At 43.5% G+C, this 18923-nt stretch overlaps 1 protein-coding gene across 1 annotated transcript in view; it reads left to right on the forward strand.

Moving 5' to 3' along the window:
- ADGRB3 (adhesion G protein-coupled receptor B3) overlaps positions 1 to 18923 on the forward strand; it is an 840391-nt gene that overhangs the window by 410344 nt on the left and 411124 nt on the right. The window contains exons 12-13 of the mRNA XM_061131956.1: positions 10298 to 10366; positions 14904 to 15012. Coding sequence (XP_060987939.1) covers positions 10298 to 10366; positions 14904 to 15012 — 178 coding nt within the window. The remainder of the gene's footprint in view (positions 1 to 10297; positions 10367 to 14903; positions 15013 to 18923) is intronic.

Below are 18923 nucleotides of genomic sequence, written 5' to 3' on the forward strand. Positions count from 1 at the left end.
ATGGATTGCTGCGTCTTTTTTCTTTTCTTTCCCTACTCTTGGAGAAGGACAGGGAATGTGTCAATAAGCATGAGAGTCAGAAAAGAAGAATTAGTCTGAAAGGCTGACACCACAAGACCGTTTTATAGTTAACCAGCAAGTGGATGAGAGGATGGCTTGAATCAGTAGCCAGGATTCCTGGCCCTGTGGGACCCAGTTTGAGTCCAGCTAACAATCAGTCTGAGTCACAACAGATGCTGCTTTCAATGCTTGAAGCCTGAGATGGTTCCCTATTCTTTCTCTGGGGTAGAGAGGAGTTATGTAACTCAGAGCTCTCTCTAGACAGTGTTGAAGGTGTTCCCCTATTATAAAGAAGGAAAGAAGAAATTCAGTGCCGAACATCTGCCTTAAATGGGGGAGATATAAGGAATGTGTCTTGCTTCACCCATCAACACGAGTAAATCCTACTGTGCACAGAATTCGGAAGATGGCTGCAAGCTGAGGGGAACTCAGGAAAGTTGGGTGTTTGTGGAGTGCCTCTTATCAACTGGTACCTGTCCTGTGATGTACGTGAACGGCTTTGGTGAAGCTTAAGAAAAAATGATGAGGCCTCTGATAAGCAGTCTTGCCCTTTTGGAATCCCTTGTTATTTCCTTCAGACTCAGGAAAACATTGGCATTTGCAGAAGCACAATGTACAGATAGTCTTTTCTTGTGACTTCATTTATTATCAAATTTTTCTCTTAAGAAATTATCGGGGAATGTGTCACGTCGTGGGGCTGCCGTAATAAATACCATGAACTGGGTAGTTTGAGCAACAGGAGTGTGTTGCCTCGCAGTTCTGCAGGCTGGAAGGCCAAGATCAGGGTGTGGGCAGCTGTGCTTTCCCCTGAGGCCTCTGTCCTCAGCCTACAGCTGGCTGCCTTTTCCCTGTGGCCTCACAAGACTCTCTTCTCTGCGTGCGTCACCCCTGATGTTTCTGTGTGTCCTCAACGCCTCTTCTCACAAGCACACCTGTCAGACTGGGTTGGGACCCAGCCTTATTTTAACTCAATTACCTGTTCAAAGGCCCTGCCTTCAAGTACAGTTGCCTTCCGACGTTTGGAGTGTTGAAAGCTTGAACCTAAGGATCAGGAGGCAGACTGGTTTGAGCCCACCACAGGCAATCTTGCAGGACTGGGAGAGTCCCCCTTTAGCCAAGAGAGGTGATGCCATTTAGCTTCCCAGGTGACAAGACTCTGCAGCCTGAAGTTTCTCTGGATGCTTAGCTTGCTGCAGGCTTGGCCTGTCTCATTTGGATTAGTCTCCCCAGCGGAGAGTCTTCTCTCCTTCCCCCGCCTCATCCCTCATCTTTCTCACCTTGTCCTCTTCCAACCCTGATTTTATCCCAGTTGGCTCTATTCCTGGTAATTTTACTTTATTTTTCTGCGAAAGGCTCCAGATTTCCACTAGGGCTTAGGACGCACAGCTTCTGAGCTTCAGGCCTGTGGGGCGGCGGAAACTGGACACGTGCTCTCAGCTCCACCCCAGAGCCTCATGCACCGCCACATGGAGCTGCCCACTGGCCCGGGCATGCCCCGTGGGGTCTGGTGTGGGCACGTGGGCCTGCCGGTCCTCGAGGGGCCCAAGCCTGGGCTCGGCGTTGCTGCCATCTGCCTCTTGGGCACCAGTCCCCTGATTAAGGGGGCATCACCAGCATCACCACATCGGCTTGTCCCCTGATTAAGGGGGCATCGCCACATTGCCTCATCCCCTGATTAAGGGGGCATCGCCACATTGCCTCATCCCCTGATTAAGGGGCATCACCAGCATCGCCACATTGCCTCATCCCTTGATTAAGGGGGCATCGCCACATTGCCTCATCCCTTGATTAAGGGGGCATCACCAGCATTGCCACATCGGCTTGTCCCCTGATTAAGGGGACATCACCAGCATTGCCACATCGGCTTGTCCACTGATTAAGGGGGCATTGCCACATCGCCTCGTCCCCCTCATTGAGCCACCGCCCCCGGCCTCTGCGGTCGACACAGGCTCCTTCCTGGTCCCCTTGTTTTCCTTCCCACTCTCCTGTCCCGTCAGCAGCCACTGTTAGATTTTGTGTTTTTCTGAAACTTGTGTAACAAGACTCCGGTGGGATCTGGGCCCCTCTCATCCTGTGTTAGTAGTCTTCCTCCTCCACCCCTCAGCTCCTACTGAAGGTGACGCCGGCTGCATCTGCTTCTTCTCTGTCTCTTAAACGCCTCAGGTGCCCCCCTGCCTGTCGTTTTCCTGGGACTGGCCTCCTCAGCCTGCCCCTGGCTAATGACCCCTTCGTCACCCTGTTTTCAGCTCACACGTCATCTCTTCAGAAAGGTCTTTCCTGCTGGCTGTTCAACCTAATGGAGCCTTTCACACGCACACACATACAGACACTGTACACACACATCTACACATGTGTACACAGACACACATACAAACATCCACACATACACACACACAGACACACATATACACAAACACCCACACATACACTCGTACACACACTCATTCTCACACACAGACACATGTATACACACATATGCACAAACACCCACACATACACACCAGGTGGTGCTAGAGGTAAAGAACCCAGCTGCCCATGCGGGAGACGTAAGAGACACAGGTTCAGTCCCTGAGTCACGAAGACCCCCTGCAGGAGGAAATGGCAGCCCACTCCAGCATTCTTGCCTGGAGACTCCCAGGGCCACAGGAGTCTGACGGGCTACAGTCCATGGGGTCACGAAAGAGTCAGACACGAGTGACGTGCCTTAGCACACGCCCGCACCACCCCCCCACACACACATGTACATAAGTGTGCACACACATACCCCTCACTGCCCAGTGACTCCCTGGCCCCATACACTACTTTATTTTTCTATCATCACTTTAAGTCATGTTTTAGATGATTACTTGCTGTTAAGTTTACTTTCCTTACTCAGCGCCGTGTAAGGTCCGTGAGGGCAGGGACCTGTGAGTGTCTTGCTCACTGTTGTTTTCCCAGCACTCGGAACTGGGACAAGTACTTAGCAGGTATGCAGGAAGTATTCTGGAAAGGGTGCATGCGTTTCTGCTTCACAGGTGTCCCCTGCATCTTTCTGCATGCCCGTCCCACATCTACTGTCCCCTTCCACCCTCACAGCCTCTCCCTTGGGTTGTAAACTCTTCCAGAGACCTTCCTCTCTCCAGCCATCTTCTTTCCCAAGGCCCCTGGCTTTGCTCCCTGCAGTGGATTTTTCTCTCTCTCCTGATGCCCTTCTGCTGCTAAACAAGGCAGCCCTCACTCCACCAGGGATGGGCAATGAAGTAGTGTTGGGGGAGGCCTACAGTGTTGGACGAAGACCAAGCTGTGTGTCAGAGAGGTGGCTCCTTCTCGGGAAAGAATCAAGGCCACACATCCTCTTCTGCATTCTCCACGTCTGAGGCCCTCAGTTCAATTCAGTTCAGTCACTCAGTCATGTCCACCTCTTTGTGACCCCATGGACTGCAGCACGCCGGGCCTCCCTGTCCATCACCAACTCCCAGAGTTCACCCAAGTCCGTGTCCATTGACTTGGTAATGCCATCCAACCATCTCATCCTCTGTCGTCCCCTTCTCCTCCTGCCCTCAATATTTTAAGGCATCAGGGTCTTTTCAAATGAGTCAGCTCTTCACATCAGGTGGCCAAAGTGTTGGAGTTTCAGTTTCAACATCAGTCCTTCCAATGAACACCCAGGACTGATCACCTTTAGGGTAGATTGGTTGGATCTCCTTACAGTGCAAGGGACTCTCAAGAGTCTCCTCCAACACCACAGTTCAAAAGCATCAATTCTTCAATGCTCAGCTTTCTTCACAGTCCAACTCTCACATCCATACATGACCACTGGAAAAACCATAGCCTTGACTAGATGGACCTTTGTTGGCAAAGTAATGTCTCTGCTTTTCAATATGCTATCTAGGTTGGTCATAACTTTCCTTCCAAGGAGCAAGTGTCTTTTAATTTCATGGCTGCAATCACCATCTGCAGTGATTTTGGAGCTCAAAAGTGGGTGTCTGTGCTCATGATGGCCTTGAGACTTAACATGACATTTTCAAAGTTGTATGGTTGATTGACAATGTTGTGTTAGTTTCAGGTTACAGCAAAGTGATTCAGTTATATGTAGATACTTACTCATTTTTTTTCAGATTCGTTTCCCTTGTAGGTTATTATAGGATATTGACTAGAGTTCCCTCTGCTATACAGTAGGTCCTTGTTGGTTATCCAGGGATCAAACCTGGGTCTCCTGCATCGCAGGCAGATTCTTTACCATCTGAGCCACAGGAGAAGCCCAGCTTATGAACAGTAGTGTGTAAATGTTGTTTTATTTTAATTAATGCATATGTGCAGAATCTAGAAAAATGGCGTAGATGATCTCATTTGCTAAGCAGAAATAGAGACATAGCTATAGACAACAAACTCATGGACACCAGTGGGAGGTGGGAAGAACTGGGATACTGGGATTGACGTATATGTAGTGTTGATATTATGGATAAAACAGATAACTAATGAGGACAGACAGTATAGCACAGGGAGCTCTAGTCAACGCTCTGTTGTAACTTTAATTGGAAGGAAATACAAGGAAGCGGGTAAATATGTATACGTGTGGGTGATTCCCTCTATTATACAGCAGAAACTAATACAACATGTTAAAGCAACTATATTCCAGGAAAAATTAATTTTAAAATGCCATTGAAATAGGACTAGTTTGATCCCATATTTAATCAGGAAAACCAGCTTCCTTACTTGTAAAACTAAGCATTCTTATCTCCTTCCCTGGACATACAAGAGCCCTGGCCATAGAGCAGAGGACGGTGTTGAGCTGAAAAGCAGGCAGCACATTGGGGAGGGGACCGTTTATCCATTATCTTTATTCTCCCAGTGCTCATCCCAGGGTCTTCTGCACAGTAGGAATGAAGCCAGTCAATTTGAAATATTTGAGTATTTGCATTTTCCTATGCCTTGTGCTATATGCTGGGGGCATGAGAGTGAGCAAAATAGAAATAATCTCAACTAAATGATAGGCTGGTTGAGAAAAAGACCTACACCGTTCATCGCACAAATGCATCACAATTGAGAATTGTGATATATCGCACAAAAAACCTACACAGTACAGTTGCAGCTCATCGTGTCTGCTGCCCTGTATGCGCTGCTTACGGCTGCCTGCCGCCTGCCTGACATTAGGGTGAAGGGGCACTTACCTGTTGCTGGGTGAGCTCCTGGTAGTTTTACTGGGGTGCTCGTGCCTGGGTGCAGAGAGAGTCAGAGACAGTCATATTGATTCTCCAGGTTTTGGGGAACACCAGCTCCCAGAACAGAGAGCAAGGGGCCCTTCTGGTAGATAGGACCTCTTTCTTCACATCACATTCCTGTAGGTGATTACTTCCATGGACTGGCTGTTTCCTTCTTCCATGAATTTTTTGCCAGTCATGAAGGATGACTGTACTGGTAAATGAAAGATAAAAATGCTCACTAATCAGAATAAAAATAAATAAATAAAGAGCCTATGCAGACCTCATGTGCTTTAGGGGGTGGTGGTGATCTGAAAGCTTTTTTGAGGACATGGGATGTAAATCTATGTGTGGAGGGCAAGGGGGAAAAAAAGCAAAAACAAATAAACAGCTCTTTGAGTAAACAGACAGACAGCAAAATGGTTGAAGAAAGGGAGCCACATTGTAGGGGTCCAGAAGCTGGATAGAATCATGTTTGTGATGCACTGAGAAGTCTGCTGAACCTGGGGTAGAGAGAGTTGGGGGCAGGATAGCTCAAGAGGGGGTGAAGAGGCAGGAAGGGGCTGGATCGCACTTGACCTGCAGCTGCTCTCTACTGGGGCTAGATGACTGTCCTGGGGTGTTTATCTCAGTCCTAGTGAAGTGTCCCTGCTTGTCTTTGAAGCTTTTCTTACAATCCCCTTATATTTCTAGTTGGGATCACCGCAATCCGTGAAAGCTTTCCATTCTGCTAAGTAGCTCCTACTCCTTGGGGCTAGTCTCTGCACTTTGGTGCCCAGGAACTTGCTGCTGGGTTGAGGGGAGGAGAACATGCTTCCTGTGGTTTGGATATCTCAGATCATGAGCCTCAGCTACAGCTCTCTTTTGCTAAGGAATTCAGCTAAAGCTATGTGCTGAGATGTGCTTCAGTATATTTATAGAAAACCATAGATAGTCCCTAAGAAATTTGTCAAGTGGAAGCCAGACAGGCACATAGCAAAGAATTAGTTAGTTACAGCTTTCCATAAACGTGAGTGTCCTTTTAGTCTACTGTGGCTAAATCTAGGGCTTGCACTTTGAGTGTGGCAGAGACATCGCACTTCTTTGTGGCGTGCGTTCCTTGTGCTGATTTTCAGAATACTTCCTGCCTGAGACAAGCAGAGTCCTGCCTCCTGAAGTCGGTGCCCATGCTGTTTGGCACAGGGCCTCCCACATGATGGCTATCTCACCATCACAACTCTGAAACCCCTCCCAGGGGAGGCCAGGAAGGAGCGTGTTCTGCTGAACGAATCACGGGGCATAAGGTGGCTGTAAATACAAATCATGCAGCCAGTCATAAAAAAGATAGCACCAGGGGAATAAAATCATAAAGCTTCCGTATATCGAGTACTTAGCTTGTGTCCGATAACTGCGTGGAGAATTAGCTCTGAGCTTCTCGAGTGCTCTGCCTGGCAGCTGTTGGCATCCCTTCCTTACAGAGAAGGCAAGCGGTGGTGGGCCCCGTTAGCCGGGAACCACACAAGAAATAAGTAACGGGGGAATGCTAAACTAGGTCAGCTAGCTCAAGCTCCAAACTCAGACTCTGCCAAGGACTCTCAATTTTCAAATTGGTCTAAGTCATAGAGATCAGAGCTTGATCAAAACAAACCAGAAACCCTGTCAGACGAAGTTCCGGGGCTAAGGGACTTGATCCATAATTCATCAAAAGAGCGATCTGACCACAGTTAGCAGCGCTCTTAAAAAAACTCTACAAGGAGCGCATCTGCTGCTGTGGAAGTTTCTTTATGCTTTTCTCAGAAATTCAACCCAGCGACCTAAATGTTATGAGTTCCCTCTTCAGAATTCTGTTCTGTTTGGTTTTGCCTTGTTCTCTCAGACTGGTCTTTGAGCAGAAGTCAAGGTGAATTGATAATATTGAAATACATTTTTCCTTTATGTATTTTTTAAATTGGGGTATACTTGATTTACAATGTGTTGGTTTCTGCCATACAACACCGTGAATCAGCCGAAAGTAAGTAAGTGTTAGTCACTCAGTCGTGCCCGACTCTTTGCGACCCCATGGACTGCAGCCCACCAGGCTCCTCTGTCCATGAGATTTTCCCGGCAAGGATACTGGAGTGGGTTGCCATTTCCTTCTCCAGGAGATCTTCCTAACCCAGGGATCGAACCTGGGTCTCCTGCACTGCAGGCAGATTCTTTTTTTTTTTTTTGCTTTTTTTTTTCATTTATTTTTACTAGTTGGAGGCCAATTACTTTACAATATTGTAGTGGTTTTTGTCATACATTGACATGAATCAGCCATGGATTTACATGTATTCCCCATCCCGATCACCCCTCCCATCTCCCTCTCCACCCGATTCCTCTGGGTCTTCCCAGTGCACCAGCTCCAGGCACTTGTCTCAGGCATCCATGCAGGCAGATTCTTTACCAACTGAGCCACAAGAATCCGCCGTATGTATACATATATCCCCTCCCTGAAGGAGCTCCCTTCATTCCCCTTCCCCCCCACATCTAGGTCATCACAGAGCACACAGTTGATCCACTGATCCCTGTCTTAGACGGCAAGTTCCCACTTGCTGTTTTATATTTCACACCTGGTAGGGCATATATGTCAACGCCACTCTCTCAACTCATTCCCCTTTCCCTTCCTGCACTCACGTATCCATTCTCTGTGTCTGTCTCCCCCGTTTTCCAGATTCCATACATCTTCCCCAGTGTCTGAGACAGATTAGAGCAGGGTCAAGCCAAAGGAATGATGCTTGAGTCTTGGAGAAGCAGTGGTATACTGACTTTGTAACTTCGTGATTTCCTTTAAGTTAGTCTTTATTAACCACCTGCTGTGAAAAAAGCATTGCATGTGAGGAGGATACACTAAGAAACAGGAGAAGTTCAGTATTCCCATAAATGCTAACCCACCCCCCCCCACCGCGCCCCCCGGGATGTTCTGACTTAGCCCCTGTGACCAGCATGGCCCCACAACTGGCCGTTTCCAAATCGAAGCCACGGGAAGATGGAAGGAGAGCTTTATTCTGTGCTATTTCCCCTCGCTGATGGAGGCGAGCACGATTTACTGGCCTTGGAGAGTGGTCCAACAGCCTTTCCTAGACCCTCTGCTTGCTTAAATGTATAATTAAAAAATTTGTGTTTTTTACGTTATGCTCTCTGGTGATTTTGAAAAACCTAACTCTGAATTTATCATTTTGATCAAGGAATCATGTGTGCTTGTGCGGGCCTTGGCGTACAGCACAGAGCCGCTGACCCCCTGTTAGTAAAACACGTTCTGTGAAATGCTTTCCCAGAAATGGAGATGCATTTGCAAAAATTGCTTCCCATTCACGTGGCACCCTCGTTAGGAGCGGCATGAATTTTGTGTGAGAGCTGGCAGGGGCTGGGACTCAGCCATGGTCAGGGACCTCAGCTCCACTCTCTGGTGTGAACAGGGATACAATCTGCAACTTTTGTCTCATTAGCATCTCGTCCCCTGCTGAGTTCACTGGCCACAGGCAATCTGAGGACTCTGAAGGTTAATTCTTTCTGCTCCTATGTAGAGTTACAGCTCAATGGACAAAGCTCTTAAAATGTTATCACTCCAACCAGGACATTTTAAGTGGAAAAAATGGCTGATAGTACAAAAAGGTTAAATGAATTAGACACAGACTTGCTTTTTTTTTTTTTTTTTTTCCCCAAGAGTTGCATAAAATATTCTGTAACTTTTATTGAGGCTGTGACTGGAAACATGTTTCAACCATGTGATTGCCAGGAACTAGTCAAATAAATAGCACAAATAGGGCAATTAAATATAGACTAACAGATTCAGAGCACGGGAGGAGATGGAGCAGCTTTGTTTTCCTTCTAAAAACACCCAGGTGAATTTATTTAGAATTCGAATAAAAGCCTGTTTTGAAAAGCTAGCTGGAGAGAGGGGAGGGCTAAGGAGGTAAAAAAATCTTCTGGCTCTCACCCCCACCCGGCAAAGGGAGACCTCTCCTAAGGGAATGTATTGAGTGGATCAGTGAGGCAGTGTTCCTGCTAGTTCCAGACAGACTAGTTGGAAGAGGTGGGCCCCGAGGGCAGCAGCAGGGACCACCATCCATGGAGTTTACGCAGATGTCACAGGTTCACTGTGCACTTCCCGGGCCTCCCATGACCCCGTCACCGGCACCCTGGTTTTCCTCTCCTGGCCCCTGTGTCTTCAGGACAGAGAGAAGATGAAAGGACGGGGCGGTCCACCCTTGGTAACCATCCCTCGTGTAGGCACCAGGCACTAATGCAGCCCCTGTGGGCGTGTGACACAGAACGTGAACCCTGCAAGGTGCCTGCCTGCCTGGAAAGGGGACCTGAGACTCGTGGGGGGCACTCCCAGGACACGATGCCATCACCGGGTTTCCAGCGGGTCATCAGGGACATGGGGAGGGCAAGGATGTGGAACATCCCCAGGACCACGTGACCCTTCATGGCTTGGTTCTGACTTGCTGCAAGGGACAAGGGAATCAAAAGCAAGGATTTGAAAACAGCTATGATTTACTGAGTACTTTCCATACCAGCTACTTAAAGAATTGCATGCCATCTTTATGATATGTAGTTGTGACCGTTAAAATAATATAGCTAGGACAGAGGGCAGAGCCAGGGCCCACTGAGGAAGGCTCCAGTCCTCAGCTGTGCATTCACTGTCATGCCCTTCGACACAGCTGTGTGAGAGGTGAATGTGGGCCCCTGGGAAGTGGGCCACTTGAATAAGACAGACATAGGACTGTCTTATAGGTGTTTGCAAAGAGGGCTTCTTTGTAAGGAATAATCACATGGTGGCATGAGACAGCAGAATCAGGGACAAATAATCGTGAGAGAAAAGAAGTGTTGTATCTATTCTGATGTCTTCTGAGGTGGGTGCATGTATGAAGGTCACTAGAAATCCCAGGATCATGAGGAATCCTCAGAGATCTTCCAGGATAGTATGTTGGGGTCATCGAGCAATATTGCAAAGTGTTTGGACCTTCAGCGCATGATTAGTCCAAATAGATGTTGTCAGCAAGTATACTCCCTCATGTAACATTAAATCTTTTATCTAATTTAATTTACAGAACTTCTTTCAAATAGTTAGCAACCTTCTTGATGAAGACAACAAGGAAAAATGGGAAGATGCACAGCAGGTAAGATCGGGTTATTTCAGAACTTAAAGTGAAAGTGCCTAAATCAAGCTTCTTAATCCATGAAAAAAGGAATGGCTTGCTATTCCAAGAGCGTACAATGAAAAATTTAAGTCATTCTAGATTATTCATACTAATTTTAGAGAAAACAAGTAACCTCCTTTATCATAACAATCTATGCAATGAATGATATTTAAAATGTGAAAAAATGGTGTAGGTTTAATATCTAACTTTAAAATACTAACAGATAATGACTGTGCAGCTCAGCCATCATTTTCTTTCCTGTCTACAGACTACAGGGAAAACCACAAATCTAAAAGGAGATATTGCAAAGTAAACTGTGGGGTAGTAACGAGTTAAATCATTTCTATTCACTGCCATCTTATGTGTGATCGGAATTATGTGTACAGATGTGTGTGTTGATTCAAAGCCAAGAGTTGTAAAAATGAATTCTCATTAAAAAAAAATGTATTCTGCTTTTTTCTCTTTCTCCTAAGCATTATAACTGTAGCAAATAGCCTTACTGGTTTAGTTATTATTTAAAAATGCTGTTTGTGCCATACTTACTAACACGCGGTTAATAATATTTTTTCTCAAACACAGAAAAAATGGGTTAGAAGTTAACAAAAGGAAAATAGGCATATTTTTAAAAACCCTGTGGAAGTTTAGCTTAACTGAAATTTAAGCATCTTTAAGTTTTCTGTTGATACTTGACCCTTGTTAAAAAATCCAAGACAGCAATGCAGTATTGAGAATGAGAGTATTTACTGAGGTTAAGGGGGGCTCTTCTCTCTGCTTTTCCTTTTGTAATCATGCTCTAGGCCTTCAGCGGTAAAGCTCACTATTTCTGTTATCAAAGGAACTCTAAAAATAGTCCAGCATGTGTCCACCTCATTATCAGGTACACGTGCTGTGCTTCTGGCCGTGGCAAGAAAAAAAAAATAAAGTCACTCCTTAATCTAAGATCCTGAATCTATCTTTTCCTACTACTTTGAATTATATGTTTGCCCTTGGCTTCCTTCTAGAGGAGGACCTCCTTCACTCACTGTGAGAAAATGATGTCTCTCTGTAGAATACACTGCAAAGGCGGAGTGCATCTTTGTAGAAGGCTGGTGACTATTCACTATGGATATATTTAGATCAAATGTATACTACCCTATTTAAAACAAGACTGCAATTCATCAGATGGATTATTTACTATGAGATCCCAACTTGAACAATTAATGAACAGTGGCAGAACCTTTTGTCAATGGAAAATCCTGAATTCATAATCTCCCTATTTACTTGTGATTTTGAGTTAGCTATATTCTTATCTTTTAAATATATTTTCAGTAGTGATTATCTTTAATGCTTCTTTGAAACAACTAGTTGAAATAAATCAACTATTTTGTAGCAGTGTTGTCATAAATGCACCCACATAATAAAAAAATCTACAGGTTTTTGACACTAAAGAGTGAACTCTTTGAAAATAAGAGCTGTTTAAAATCTACAAAGAGAATCATTTATCCATTTTAAAGGAATAGCTCAATAAAACATAGCTCTGGGTGCACTGGGAAAACTAGCTGCATAAAATGGTGAATATTGAAGCCAGAAGGGTTTTGCCATCAAGAATTCACACGTTTGGACAATAAACAGTGTCATTTCAGAATTTGTTTATGGCACATCAGCCCCAGTTATGAAGGACCAAATTATGTTTAACTACAGCATCCTATACAACCACAGTATATATATTTGTCATTCAGTCATGCCCAACTCTTTGCGCTGCAACCTGCAAGGCTCCTCTGTCTCTGGAATTCTCCAGACAAGAATATTGGAGTGGCTTGCCATTCCCTTCTCCAGGGGATCGTCACAAGCCAGGGATCGAACCTACATCTTCATACAGGTGGATTCTTTACTATCTGAGCCACCAGGGAAGCCCAAAACCTCAGGATACTGAAGTAGAGGAAAAAAAGGCTGCATTTTACACAGCACTGTTTTATAGACCAATATAGTAGTTGGAATGGACAGGTCATTTTCAATCATGATATTACGATTGGCATTTCTTTGTTATACTGAAAGCTCGTGTGTCTCTACAGGAGTGTGCAAACTGTGACCATTGGTGCAAATCCAGCCTGACACCTATTTTGTAAATAGTTTGGGAGCATAGTCACTGGATCTGTGGCTGATCTGGTACAGCAAGGACACAGCTGGGTATTGGAACAACAGACACCCCATGACCCACAGAGCTGTTCTCTGACCCTTTACAGAAAAAAAAACCAAAAACAAAAACAGCCCTTGTTCTATGATATTTGAAATCTCCTTGAAAAATATAAACAAAACAAAATCTGCTACAAACAAAATCTCCTGCCACCCTAGAAAACCTCTCCCCAAAGGTAGATGAGAAAGAAAGCAGTTTTATTATTGAACAAGCATTAAGCCAGAATGTGGTGCCCATCACAGACAGTCCACTAAAAGATACAGAGTAACTTCACCCTTTCAAACAGCCAAGCCAGATGCAAGTCATTACACTCTGTCCTCAAGATAAACAGTAACTAGTTCTTGCTTAAGAGGACTTGATGACACCATTTGTCACAGGCAGTTCATCCTAAATTCACTTGATAATTCGGGTGACCATCTTGTTATTTAATTGACTTTATCTAAAGGAAAAATAAGCTCTTGTATCTTAATGCCTGCAGACAGTTTTGCAACTCTGAATTAAGATCCTCCCCACCCCCGACAGCAGTGCAAGATAGGCCTTCCTTGATGACCACTTTCCACTGAGAGACATCCCTGGTTCTTTAAGTTGGGAAGAAGCTATTTAGCTTTCAAAAATGTTTACATACATTTCAGAGAAGACATAGAAAGGATTTAACAATTACTCATTTTCTAATACTCCAATGCTTTTGGCCACCTGAGGCCAAGAGCTGACTCACTAGAAAAGATCCTGATGCTGGGAAAGACTGAAGGCAAAAGAAGAGGGCACAGAGGATGAGATGGTTAAGATAGCATCACCGGTTCAATGGACATGAATTTCATCAAGCCCCAGGAAATAGTGAAGGACAGGGAAGCCTGGTGTGCTGCAGTCCATGGGGTTGCAAAGTGTCAGACACAACTTAGCAACTGAACAACAACATTTTCTAAAGTAAATGCTCCTAAGAAAAGGGAGGGGAACAAGGGGTTAGTTAGACAGGGAGTCTCTTCTCTATTTTCAACAGGGAGAATTAAGCCTCTTCTATTTAATGTGTATTTACACATACTACACATACTCATAGACACATACACCTACACAAAAACAGAAGAAAAAATACAGTAGCAGGAGGAAGTTTGGAGCTGATGGAAATGTCCTGTACATTTTTGGAATGGGGTGATGAACTGTCAGAATTCATAGTTTATGACTGTAACTATAGGAATGAAATAGCATTTATCCCCAAATCTTCCCATAATTAAAAAAATTACAGCTATCTGTGCTGTACATTTTGAACTAACAGGCATTGTTCATGTCCTCAGCTATGTGTAAGTCTATGATGCATTTGAAGTGTCTGATTTTTGGATTGGTGAGCCACAGTTCCTGTGAAACATACATACCGTTCTACTGGCCACCCTGCTCGACCTGTCTTTCTGCTAATCAGAGTGTGTCCTCCTCTTCTGCTCAAGCCTTTGTGAATAGGAAGCCACTAAGACTCTCTAATCCACTTAACTTTTTTATGGCTAGAAGCTGCAGTGAAGCTGAATGACTAAAAGAAATGAACCTAACTTCAAAAGACCTTCTGCTTTAATATGACTATATAATGCAGGCTGAATTCTTCAGCATGATGGGTTACACACACTAAAATTCACATGTCTTCAAATGGACCTGACACTCCACTCGTTATGAGCTGTTGCCTGAATCAGGTCATCTGTTAGCAAGCATGCACATGTTTCCAGTGTGGGGAGGCGTCTGGTGTTGGGTACCTTGTGCATGTACAGACACTGGAGCCGTTATGATCTTGCAAGTGTTTCCAGCATTATTATTCATACAGTAGCTATCATAATTATTAGAAATAAGTGTCTCTCCCAAGATAGTTATTTTGCACTGAACTTCACAGTATGTAAATATTTATGATGGTATTGATAATTGTTTTTTTTCCCTCTCAGGGTTCATCATATAGATCCCAAGTTAAAAAAAAAAAAAGTTAAAAACCCTCAAATTTCAGTGGTTGTTCTATGTTTTAATTAAGTGAGGAAAGGAGGCCATCAAAAGTGAAGACATACTACTTCTAAATGTACAATATGTTAGATATCGTGAGTTTCTTAGATTTATGAAGTGTTAATCATGGCATCATATCATCTCCAGAGTTCTTGCTGTGTGATGTTTGGTGTCATTTTCAACTACTAGTTCAAGAAATACAACTATTAGATGGTTTAAAAAATAAATTAATAAATAAAATTAATAAACATAAGAAGTAAAAAAAATTACAGCTTTGCTAACATTTATGGTTTCATTGTGTCATTTTTTAATTCATTATGTTTTCTGTTATATAGATTTCTTTTTGTTCCATCTAACCTTTGCTTACTTTTGTAGATTTATCCAGGGTCGATAGAGTTAATGCAGGTGATTGAAGATTTTATACACATTGTTGGAATGGGGATGATGGACTTTCAGAATTCATACTTAATGACTGGAAATGTAGGTAAGAAATAGGATGTTTTTCCAAAATCTTACTGAAATTTTAAAAAAACATTGCAGGTATCTGAGCCATATATTTCTAAGTGTGATACCCATTGTTCATATCTTTGAGTAATGTGGATAATGTATTATGGATACCTCATGTCTGATTTTTTGATGGGCCAAACAGCATATGTGTTACACACACATACACATGCACACTTGCACGCATATGTGTGCATGTATACATTTACAAAGGCCTGCTTGTATTTATCTGCACAGAAATATGCCAAGCGTTTATTACTGTCCAATCTCATGTTGAAAATATATAGCGTATAGTATATGCTATGTGATTATATAAAGAATAAACCTTCGCGGGCTTCTGAACACTGTTCTGGAAGATGCGGAGCCACTTTCTTGCTGGCTGTCCCAAGGGAGTGCTCAGTCTCCATGGGGGTGGGACGCCAGTTCAGAGACCTTTAGGGTCGTCGTCACGGTGCTGCTGCCACTGAAGTTTTCTTGAGTGAGTCATAGGACACCGTGCGTCTCTCGGATCCCTCTGTAGTAGATCTGTAATATTAGCAGAGGTAGAATGGAAGCATCTTTCCTCCTTTCGCCGCCTATGACACTGTCTCTCATAAGGAGACGTTACACAGAGAAGCAAAACCACAGGTCCGTTTGCTGCTGTTGCCTCTGGCAGTTACGTTAACTGAATGGCACATTTCTCTTTGTGGTTAAAAGAAAAACTGCAAAAGCAAAGAAATATTCTTCCTAAATAGTATATGCATTGAGTGAATACAGGTTTACAGTTTTCTTTTTTTTTTAATTGGAGACTGATTACTTTACAATATTGTGGTGGTTTTTGCCATACATTGACATGAATCAGCCATGGGTGTTCATGTGTTCCCCATCCTGAATCCCCCTCCCATCTCCCTCCCCATCCCATCCCTCAGGGTCGTCCCAGTGCACCAGCCCTGAGCACCCTGTCTCATGCATCAAACCTGGACTGGCGATCTGTTTCGCATATGATAATGTACATGTTTCAGTGCTATTCTCTCAGATCATCCTACCCTCGCCTTCTCCCACAGAGTCTAACAGTCTGTTCTTTACATCTGTGTCTCTTTTGCTGTCTTGCATATAGGGTCATTGTTACCATCTTTCTAAATTCCATATATATGCATTAATATACTGTATTGGTGTTTTTTCTTTCTGACTTACTTCACTCTGTATAATGGGCTCCAGTTTCATCCACCTCATTAGAACTGATTCAAATGCATTCTTTTTAATGGCTGAGCAATATTCCATTGTGTATATGTACCACGGCTTTCTTATCCATTTGTCTGCCGATGGACATCTAGGTTGCTTCCATGTCCTGGCTATTGTAAAGATTCCTTAAAAACCTGGAAATAGAACTGCCGTACAACCCAGCAATCCCACTGCTGGGCACACACACTGAGGAACCAGAACTGAGAGAGACACATGTCCCCCAGTTTCACTGCAGCACTTCTTACAGTTCTGTTTCTTTCAGGTTTCCTCTCATGATGTGACTGGGACTCCCATTTTCTTTCATTTGTCATGTTTTTGCAGTCTTCACATAAAGACCCCTGACTGTAGGTGATGATGTGCTTAAATGCAGATATCTTACCTCATATTCATATTCACAGGGTATGTAAGTTTTAGTTTGCAGATCAGAAAGACACCTAACTTGGTAGAGGCATTAACTAGGGGAGTTCAACTGATACAGAAAATAACTTCCTTATGATTATGGCGTGGTGGTTCATTCTATTCTTGAAGGTCGTTTAGAACTACAGGGACTCATTTGACTCTGAGATATCTTCCAGCAGGGTAGCCTCAACTTGTAACAAGTAATAGCTGACTACCGGGAATATTCTGCAGTTGAGAAGAACCTGTGTAGTGGAATACTCAAAGGTCTGGAGAGGGTTTCCTGCCCTCAGGCCATCTTTATGCAGCTTGAGGTCTTATGGGTTAGAAAGAAATTGAAAGTGTTAGTTGCACAGTCACGTCCGACTCTTCAAGATACCTTGGACTGTAGCCCACGAGGCTCCTCTGTCCATAGGATTTTCCAGGCAAGAATACTGGAGTGGGTTGCCATTTCCTTCTCCAGGGGATCTTCCCGACCCTGTAATTGAACCTGGGCTTAGACTTATGTCTTATGAGTTAGACTTATGTCTTAGTCCAGTTTGCAGAGGTGGTGGAGACCCCAGACTTCTCCCCAGAGTTCGTGTCTAGCACCTTGTACTGCTTCAGGGGTGAAGGACGCAGTCTTTGCTATGGGCAATGAGAAAAAAAAAATGACTGGAAATAGTATCTTTCAGTAGGATAAATTCAGAAATCAGAGAAAATTCAAATTAAATATACATTCAAAAGTACCTGGGCAAAGAGAGGAAAGTTAATGTCTCTGGGGGAAAGGGGTGCCATGTTGGGCTGTGAATTTGGGGCACACGAAAGGAAAACCCTAGAGAGATTTTGGGGTTGCCGATCACTCAAGATGGAACCACTCATCTAAGGGACTGTGACTTTTGAGGGGAAGAAGGAACCAGGAAGTCTGCTATGCAAAATTGGACAATTTGCAACTAAAGGGTAAAGGCAAAGAGCTATTGTTTTCTTGATTTTTGTAAATGTTAACATCTAATTCTAAAATGCATTACTGACTAAAAGTATTATCAGATCAAAACATGGCACTGATTCAGAATGTGTTTGGAAGAAAACTTTAAAAAACAGAGCCAGTCTCGGAGTCTAGTAATTAGGCTGTTTGAATAGCAGCATGTCAAATTCCCTGTATTACTTGTATTATTTACAACAAAAATTCCAAAAATAGCCATCAATTGCAGATATTTATTCCCCTTTACCTTTCTTTTGACTTACCAAATTGATTTTTTGAAAAATTTGTATATTTTTTGTATTAAAATTAAGCTTTACCTAGATTCGCCTACTTCCTTTATCATTATTAAAGAAGTATATTAAGCCTGGTAACTCAAAACAGTTTAATGTTGCAAATAAAAGCAGTATCATCCTATATTGCCTTCAGCCTTGTGTAAGGACAGTGTGGTTGTCTGGCCTTCTGTCCTGTGCATAAATATCCCCCACTTGTTACACTACCAGAAGAGATTTTATTCATTGTTATTTTTCCAAATACTAGCACAGGAACTGACTTAACTGTTGTTTGATGACCAGAAGAAGGTTATCCTCAATAATATTTAAGATTTTTCCAAAGAATATCCATATATTAGTCATAATACTCCAGATAAACAGAATCAGTAGGATATATGTAGATACATGGAAATTGATTTATTTTGGGAGACTGGTTCATGCAGTTTCAGAGGCTGAGAAGTTTTGAGATCTTCCTATGCAAGCTGGAGGCCAGGAAAGATGGCGGTGTTGTTCTAGTCCAAACCTGAAGGCTTGAGGACTAAGAAGGCCGATGGTGTAAGTCCCAGTTTGAATTTAGAGACCTGGGAATCAGGAGTGCTGGAGTCTAAGGGTAAGAGATGATGAATGTCCCTGCTTAAACAGAAAACACATTCTCCCTTCCTCTGCCTTTTTGTTCCATTCAGGCCCACAGTGGATGGTATGATGCCCACCTGCATTGGTAAGGGAGATCTGTACTTAGTCCGCTGATTCAAATCCTAGTCTCTGTCAGAAATACACTCACAGACACACCCAGAAATGTTGTTTGACCAGCCATCTGGGCATTGACACATAAAATTAGCCATCACAACCTGATTATATCAAGTTGGGTGATGCCAATAATAATTACTTACTATTCAAATTTGTCATGTTATCATGTTTGATACTAGTATGTATAAAACATGACTATACTGTCTTGTCAGGGATGTTCAATGTTTTAGGACAAGGACACCCAGAGAGAATATTTTGCAGTGACAAATTGTGAAATGTGTGAGTTAGCATTCATTT

The sequence above is a fragment of the Dama dama genome, chromosome 28, assembly GCF_033118175.1.
Source record: "Dama dama isolate Ldn47 chromosome 28, ASM3311817v1, whole genome shotgun sequence".
In the NCBI taxonomy this organism is placed as follows: domain Eukaryota; kingdom Metazoa; phylum Chordata; class Mammalia; order Artiodactyla; family Cervidae; genus Dama; species Dama dama.